Here is an 8,399-nt window from a genome sequence, read left to right as displayed (position 1 = left end):
TAAATTGAAAGAAACAAGTTAAAATTGGATTTTTGTGGTCAAAATTGATTAAATCGGGGTTACAATTAAGAATTTGGTGTAACTGGTTAGGGGTAATTTTGTCATATACATTAATTTTTCCTTTATTTATAATACATATTTATTGGATGAACTTATTGGTGAAAGAGATATAACCCCTGAACCTAGAATTACAAAAATGGTTGATCAGGGACTTATGCACAAAAAACCCTTAAAATAATAAATATATTATATATTTTATTATTAACCTAATCGGTCGGGTCTTATTCGGGTTGAGTCATAGTAGTTTCAAACTCGACTCATAAATAAATCGGGTTTAATAAAATAGCTCAAACTCAACCCGACTCACTATAAAGTATGCTCGGCTCAAATATAATTGGACCGAACCATTGGGCTTCAGTTAGACCCGGCTCAATTGCCGGTCCTAGTTATAATGGTGAGAAGTGATCAAATCCTATGGGCTTGAAAAGAAGCAAAAAAGAAGAATTTAGATAAAAAAAAAAAAAAGGGAAGAATTTCTGTCTTTGGACTATCTAATTTAAAAATTAATAATTTTTTATAGGAAATGTACCAAATGTGCTGAAAATAAATTAATAATAGCTTAGTTATATGTAAGGGAAAAAAAATGGTGGATGAGGGGACAGGCAAAATATCCCGGAATTGAGTTGAACAAATGAGAAGGTTTAGAAGTAAAACCTAAAATGAAAGTGAAAGCAGAAGATTAAATTCCAATTCCACTGGGGTTGGAGAAGGTAGTTCAACCTGAACCCTACCTTGTTTGCTAATTCGGATTCCACCGAATATAAATCAAAAATCGCAGAAAGTCAAATCATCAACGATGGCGGCTCGATCTTCTTCTTCTTCTTCTTCTTCTTCTTCTTCTCAAGGAACAATCAACATCTCCGCTACTACTGAGAAGGTCCTTGTTGATAATCGGATTACTCTTTCCTACTACTACCGCATCGCCCATAATATTCTCAACAAGGTAAACCCACCACCCAATTCACCTTCTTTCTTGTTTTCTATCTGTGCTTCCGAGACTACAATTTGTTGCAAGAAAATGCCAAATTGAACTCTTTAATTTTTTGGATTTTGGTCCAGTATTTGTGACATGTTTTATGAGCTCTTAGTTGAGCCTCAGTAGGATTAATTACTGTTGTTTTTTCTTTATCAAATTGTGATCTCAGTTATAGTGGACTTAATCTCAGGAAATCATACATGAATAAAACATATTGTAATCTCTAAGTTATGTTTTGATGCATTCGTTCATCTTCACTAGTTTTGATGCACTGTTATCAACACACTTCTGAGATTCTTAAATCCGTTCTTCTTAGTCAACAACGTGTTGGCCAGACCATTCCACTGTGTCGATTCTTGTAGAGTACCCAGGTTGGGATTTAGCAAATGTGGTGATGATAAAGCCAATCCTTGGCTGATAAGCACTCTATCCCGAATTCTGAATTGATGTAGAGCTTTGTGCGAGAGTTAGAAGATGAAACTTTTGGATTTTTTGGAATTCTGAATTGATGTAGAGCGCATTCTAATTAGGACATCGTAAGGATTAATAGTGTATGGAATCTTGATGATTAGGCACGAAGCTAATGTTCTGAAAACATTTTTAGCATTCTGTGTTAGAGTTTCACGAAGCCTTGTTTGGTTAGCATCTGGTTGAATGTCTTTTTTCCCCTGGATCAAAAATGTCTTTGTCACACTCATCCCGCAAAACACACCATCACAAATCCAAAATTGGACTCACAATGCATCATAATCATTAATATTTCAAATTATGAGAGCCCAAATTGGATCCACTACGTAGCATAATCATTAAATTTGAAAATTGTTTTATTACTGTAATTGCATATCATCTCCTTTTTACATTAAAAACATTGTATGACCAAAAAAGGAAACAGGAAAAATACTAATGTGACACCACTTTATTGATACAGCTTTACATGATATGATTTCTGTCGTCCAAGTTATCCCACAAAAAACACAAACAAAAATTACTGCTTTATCTCTAAATTTTTTCAGAACACTTTCCCCAGTAAAACCAAATATTACCAAGTATAGCCTATGCTGGTGGTTGTTTGATTTAGCCGAGACCATAGTCAAAGGAGTTTGAATCTTTGACGATCTATTCTTTTGTACTTTCTTGTAGCCTGATGAGGAATGACTGAAATTACTAATGCCATCTACAGTGAAAACTTTTGAGAAACTAAATCTGATCCGCAGGCTATATACTGAACCAGATCTTTTTTCAGGCTAAAGTAGACAAATTGTGCTGTAGATGTCATCTTATGTGGATAGTTGTGTCACATAATACTTTTCGAATATTGTATGTTTTAAATTTTGAAAAATAACATAAACACACACACACACACACACACACACACACAAACAGACACACATATTATAATAACATAGAAATTACAAAACTTAATGATGATGCTGTATTGTGGGTACTATTGTGTTTGGAAGAAGAAAAAAATGTGATTGGGGCAAGAAATGATGAGCATGACTTTGGTCTTTGACTGGAGGAAGGAAAAGCCTTACCAAAAGCTTTCCAGGCGTAGCCTTAGAGATTCGCTAAATCACCAATGGTTACTGTTGGAGTTGTAATCTCCACAATCTTTGAATTGGTACCAGTCGTCTCATTGGTTGGTAGCCCCATTAATTATTATTGATCTATTATTAGTTAATTGCTCTATGATGATGATAGATCCGTATATTCTAGATGTTACATTCCCTATATTCTAATCACCCATCACCTTTTTGCTTCGCCTTCCATCTGTAGTTTGTGCATCAAAAGTTATTTGCAGAATTCTAATGTTGGAAATACTTGGTGCTCCGGTGGAAACAGTTCTTTATAAGTTTATTCAAACATCATGAACTTATTCAGAATAATCACTTCCTTGAAAATAGATCAGTTCTCTATCTAGTGTTAGAATGCAAAGCATGTGCTATGGGGCCATTTGGGTGGTCCATATTTCCTCTGACTTTGAATATATCTGATTAAACCTTAAAAATATGGGGATGCTTTCTTGATATGTACTGTACTGCATTGCTTTGAAATTTAATTTTGTTGTTATGCTACCTCGCAGATTATATATATATATATATAATATATTTTTATTGTTGTTTCCTTTACCTTTGTTTATTTATTTTACACGAGTGGCAATTACAATGTCAATGTTTGACTAAATCTTGATAATTTAGGTATATTGTTCTTTTAACAAGACATCCTGGTAGTTCGATTCTTGTAGATGAACTTCTATATTTTTGTGCTTGAACTCTGAGATGGTTTCAGTTTACCTTTTGAGTTTATTAGTGTCAGCACTTTTTGAGTGCTGGAGAACTGATATTTTGCCGAAATAGTCTATCGGTAATGGTTTTTGGATATTTCAGTTTCATGAAGTTTATGTCTTGTATTTATGCTTTTATGTAACGTTATTGATTGGATCCTTTGTTTCTCATCATTGTTTTTCCTCGTCATAAGATGTATCTATCATGCATTTTATTTATTTCCTACAATCTCGGGACTTATTCCTATTTTTCATCATGTAGGCTGACATCTTTCGTGAAGAAAATAATATCATTGATTTGTATGTCATGCTCTTGCGGTTTTCAAGGTGAGGAATAATGTTGTTTCTATATTTGTTGCTTAAGTTACTCTCAATTCCTCTTTAATGGAAAAACCTATCTTATGAACGTTGCCTGTTGTCCTTCCGTTTGTTTTAGTTTGGTGACTGAGACAATACCTTGCCATCGTGACTATAAGACATCTCCACAAGGAAATAAACTTTCTCTCAAAAGGGTAACAACTAACGACTATTGCTCATTTTTTTATTACTCTTATTGTACTGTTGATGTTGGTGTTATTGCTGCAATGTTTTTTTCTGGTTAATTTTTTAAAGCCTGTTATTTTCGTTAATGTGTCACTGCAGAAATTAATAACTGCACTGACTGAGCTTGAGGAACTGAAACCAGCTGTCCAAGAAAAACTTCAGGAGTTGCACATTAAACAAACATATCAACTAAATAAGCAGAAAAATCCTCGTCAAGATGACTCGCTGGATTCTTCAGTTGCATGGCCTGCAATCAAACAAAACTTCAATGGTTACAGTACAAATAAGGTATAGTTATTGCACATAGTCAGCTACTACTGTGTCATTGCAATGTTGTACCTTTTAGTCTTAAATTTTGCCTGAAACATGTTACTTATGATTAGTCTTCACTTATTAATCATGGTATTGAGGAAGTTCGTAAATTCTCCTATGTACTGCGTGTGATTTTTCTCCTCAACAAATAAATTATATCTTTATTCTACATCGTACAGAGACAACAACCTGTTACTAGCAAATTAGGATATCAAGGTCCGAAAGCTGTAGAAGAGAATCTTCGCAGAATGTAAGTTTCCATTTTGTCACCACTCACATTCGTTGTGCAAAAGAGAATATGCATTTTTGGAAACTACTTACGATTATCATTTGTCATTATGTCAAACGTTTTATAAGATTTTAATACTATCATGGGGTCACTTTTCATGTTCTGACTGACATTTTCATGTGTAACATTAGGAAGCAAACATTTATAAAGAACTGGATTTATCATGATAATATTTCTCAATGTTTTTTCAATCTTTCTTTGCTTTTCCATAGATCATTAAGTATTCCCCGCCCAACAGAGGAAACTCTTTCTAAACATTCTATTTTGGGCCCAAATGGGCTTCGTGGGCAATGGCAACCTCCTAGTAATTATAAGGTGGTATGACGATCTCCTGCTGTATATTGCATTTTATTAATTTCAACAGCTTTTTTGATTTTATTTCATATGCAGGTTCAGTATCCAAGCAGTGTAGACTTCACTCCTCTTCAGATCCCAAGGTTAAAACTAATATCAGGCCATTATTTCATTTGAATTTCTAGAAAGCTACTATTTGATGTTAGAATTTAGATATAAAAAGCATGCGACTCTGTGATATATAACTCGATTTTCAGTAATCTTATTATCAGTAATAATATTTCAGCCCTTGTTCTCTATTCATTGGATGTATCGTAACTTTTGAAGTATGTTTTGTATCCTTATAGGGTTAGCGACACTCAGCAATGTATCAAAGATGGGACAACGGAGAGAGATGATGAAAGCAGACCTGAACAAGAAAGATCAAATTTGGAATCTGTAGTTCAGCCAAAAAATAATAAGCCCCTGATTCAAGAATCTGATTCTCTAATTTCTTTTGAAGATGAAGAAAGTTCTTTAGAAACCAATATTATTAGACAACCTTCTCCCCCTCCTGTTCTAGCAGATGTACAAGATTTGATCCCGTCTGGTGCTCGAACAGAATGTGGGATGGACGATGCTTCCAATGATGCTTTAGTATGCTACGAAGATCCCCTGCAGTTGCATTTAGTAAGGTTTTATGTATTATTGTCAATGCAAATTTTCGTTTTCCTGTCTGAGCACGATTTATCTTCTTAAACATCTGTATGTTTAGTGAAGCTTAAATAGCTTAGATATTGATCATGGTACTTGTTCTTATATCAGCCAACCAAATTGATGGACAGTTTTATGAAGATAGCTAAGCCAAACACAAATAAAAACTTAGAAACATGTGGCGTCCTTGCGGGTTCACTTGTAAGTATCGCTAAAATTTTGATTTTCGGCTCAAAGATTGAGAATTATAGCTGTGATCATTTTAATATCATGGGACTATTTATCTATATATTTGTTCTAACACAAATCATTTTTGTTAATTGCCACAGAAAAACCGAAAATATTACATCACGGCTCTCATTATTCCAAAGCAAGAATCAACACCAGATTCGGTAAGATATGGTGTGCACATGCCTACAGAAAATCACAAGTTGATTATGTGTGAATTTTATACACAACCACTTTTATTATGCAGTGCCAAACGACTAATGAGGAAGAAATATTTGAAGTGCAAGACAAGCAGTGTCTATTTCCTCTAGGATGGATTCATGTAAGTGTATATTCTACCTTTGGGTGGGCTTGAGCTAGCCTACATCTCATTTTTTATTATCACCGGTGTTTAGAATGTGTTTCAACTTCTCAATTTTAAACTCTTGTTGCGCAAATTAGTCATTTCGGCTTCTGACATTCGCAAATTGGCTTGAAATGCATTAAGTTGAAATAAAAAAAAACTATAGGATCCAAGCAGCTGAAGACAGCTCCAGTATTTTTTGAGCCAACAGTCCATTGAGCTTAAGCACTTTCAAGATTGTATGCAAACAGTTCATGAGCTTTTAGTTACGTTTACATAACTTTATTGTTGAAACAATAATCAATTCTGTCATAGTTCGAATTAATTGACTTTGATATTATTTTTTTCTCCCAACTATTTATTCTCCCAATTTATAAGCTTTCATTTCCATCAATCTGCTCATTTCACCTTCCAAAATATTCAGTCATCTTCTCACTGTAGCAGTGGCAGAGTACTGAAAACTGAACCCCTTATTTTGATTTCATTGCCATATTTTCCCAGCGATGTCAACTAGCCCTGATCCTTCATTCTCAAAGCAATGCTTCGAAGCTGAATGGAAAGAATTAGGATAAGGAAAAGTGAGTAAACACTCCTGGTGAGCAACCATGAACAGTGTTCCTTCATGGCGTTTTGGAGACCCGATTGTGAAAAAATGATTGGACTAGAATACTGAATTTTCCTCTTAAACTTATTCAGAGTTAAGTGGTCCAGAATAGTTAACATTGTTGAGCAGCCTCATCGAGTTGACAAGATTACGATAAATATCAATTAGGAACTAAGCCTTCATGCATCCAACATACTAAAAGAAGATAAAACTGAAATGTGAATAGCTGTGTAACATTAGGTTCACTCAGTTATTAAAATGAAGAAGATAGTAAATATAGGAGCAGGCTATCCAGTGAGTACCTGCTGTTACTTTGTTAAACCTAGGAACTCACTCTCTCTTTGCAAAAAGATATAACTATTAAACAGGTTTACTATTGTTATCGTTTGTCAAGATGCATTTATGATGCTTCCTCAGTTAGAAGTAACTATTCAATCTGCTTGTTGTTATGTTTTCCATGAGTATTTAGTGATTTTATTGTCTGCCGCTCATTGCTTCACTGGGGTTATAAATGAATTATTTGCTTTTTCTTGCTTTCGAGCACTGCTATCCATATTTCAAATTCATGCGTCAAGTAGCTTGATGACAATTCACCCTGTCCATCCAATCTGTGGTTTTTATCCGCCAGTATGCTGGTTTTCGAATTGTATGGAGGACAAGTATTTGATTATCCTTTTTTTTTTTCATTTGCAGACGCATCCTACGCAATCTTGTTTCATGTCATCAATTGATGTACACACGCACTATTGTTATCAGGTATAGCTTAATCTCAAACTTCCCCTTCAGGCAGCAACTATGAGTTCTAACTATCTGTATCAAGTAATTTATGAGCTTGAAGAATGTGTTGTTTATTTAGTTGTGCAAATATGTTTTGACATTTTCATTTACAAACAAATGGTCGTCTCTTGTACAGATAATGTTGCCAGAATCTATTGCCATTGTCATGGCACCGCGAGACAATTCAAGGTTACTTGTCTGATTTTCATTGCTTTTGATTGAAAATTGGAAACATGAATAACGATGTATGTGTTTGTTGTATCAGAAAGCACGGGATTTTCCGGTTGACTTCAGGTGGAATGACAGTCATTAGGCACTGCCCAAAGCGTGGGTTTCATTCCCATGACCCTCCTTCTAATGGAGATCCAATATACAGACATTGTACAGATGTCTATATGAATTCTACTTTAAATTTTGATGTCATTGATCTACGTTAGATATTTTACTATTCATCATCAAATATAAATTGAAGTCATTTTCAATCCATTTTTTATGTAAATTTCTGGTATTACATTCATGATCAGTGTATAATAGATTCTTTTACAACATGATCCCTAAAATGTATGCTTAATTACATTTGAAATAGCAATCTATGAGATTACAATGTTTATAGAGCAAATAGCACTAACCCCGTAAAGAAAGTCCATTTTTGCACTATCCGCTTTCAAAATTTGATAAAATTAACGCCAACCTTTTAAACCTAATTTCTAATTGTAATTCCAATTTAACTTCAATTTCATTAATTTGACCAAAAAAGTTTCAATGTTACCTTTTCTTTTTCAACCTTTTTTTTTTCTGCCACCGGTTTTCGGTGTTGATTTTGTTTGATATTAATATTACTGTTCTTGACAGTAAAATTACTGTAAACTCAATAATATTACTGTCAACCAAACTAATATTTGTTTTTTGTTTTTTTAGGGTCTATTACAAATAAGTCCACATGGGCTACTTAATCATAAAAATCCAAACTATGTACAGAGTTGTGTAAAAGACTAA

At 34.0% G+C, this 8,399-nt stretch overlaps 1 protein-coding gene across 1 annotated transcript; it reads left to right on the top strand.

The window, feature by feature from the left end:
- Positions 1-538: 538 nt before the first annotated feature.
- AMSH1 (associated molecule with the SH3 domain of STAM 1) lies at positions 539-8,022 on the top strand. Its single transcript, XM_013001568.2, has 14 exons — positions 539-1,003; positions 3,583-3,647; positions 3,757-3,832; positions 3,963-4,151; positions 4,355-4,425; positions 4,677-4,779; positions 4,855-4,901; positions 5,106-5,427; positions 5,563-5,652; positions 5,781-5,843; positions 5,927-6,001; positions 7,320-7,382; positions 7,540-7,592; positions 7,669-8,022. Exons 1-14 carry the CDS (start codon positions 857-859, stop codon positions 7,838-7,840), a joined length of 1,536 nt encoding a protein of 511 aa, XP_012857022.2. The 5' UTR covers positions 539-856; the 3' UTR covers positions 7,841-8,022.
- The last annotated feature ends 377 nt before the right edge of the window (positions 8,023-8,399 follow it).

Source organism: Erythranthe guttata, chromosome 4 (genome assembly GCF_056151865.1).
Source record: "Erythranthe guttata isolate IM_541 chromosome 4, IM_541, whole genome shotgun sequence".
Taxonomy (NCBI): domain Eukaryota; kingdom Viridiplantae; phylum Streptophyta; class Magnoliopsida; order Lamiales; family Phrymaceae; genus Erythranthe; species Erythranthe guttata.
Note: the sequence above shows the minus strand (reverse complement) of the source record. Positions and strands in the feature narration are given on the sequence as shown.

Bases quoted from the DNA above. Each gene is read 5' to 3' on its own strand.
- AMSH1 (XM_013001568.2), top strand. From the start codon at position 857: ATGGCGGCTCGATCTTCTTCTTCTTCTTCTTCTTCTTCTTCTTCTCAA. The intron at 5,653-5,780 runs GTAAGTATCGCT...TAATTGCCACAG, and splicing joins GCGTCCTTGCGGGTTCACTT to AAAAACCGAAAATATTACAT. The intron at 7,383-7,539 runs GTATAGCTTAAT...TCTCTTGTACAG, and splicing joins ACACGCACTATTGTTATCAG to ATAATGTTGCCAGAATCTAT.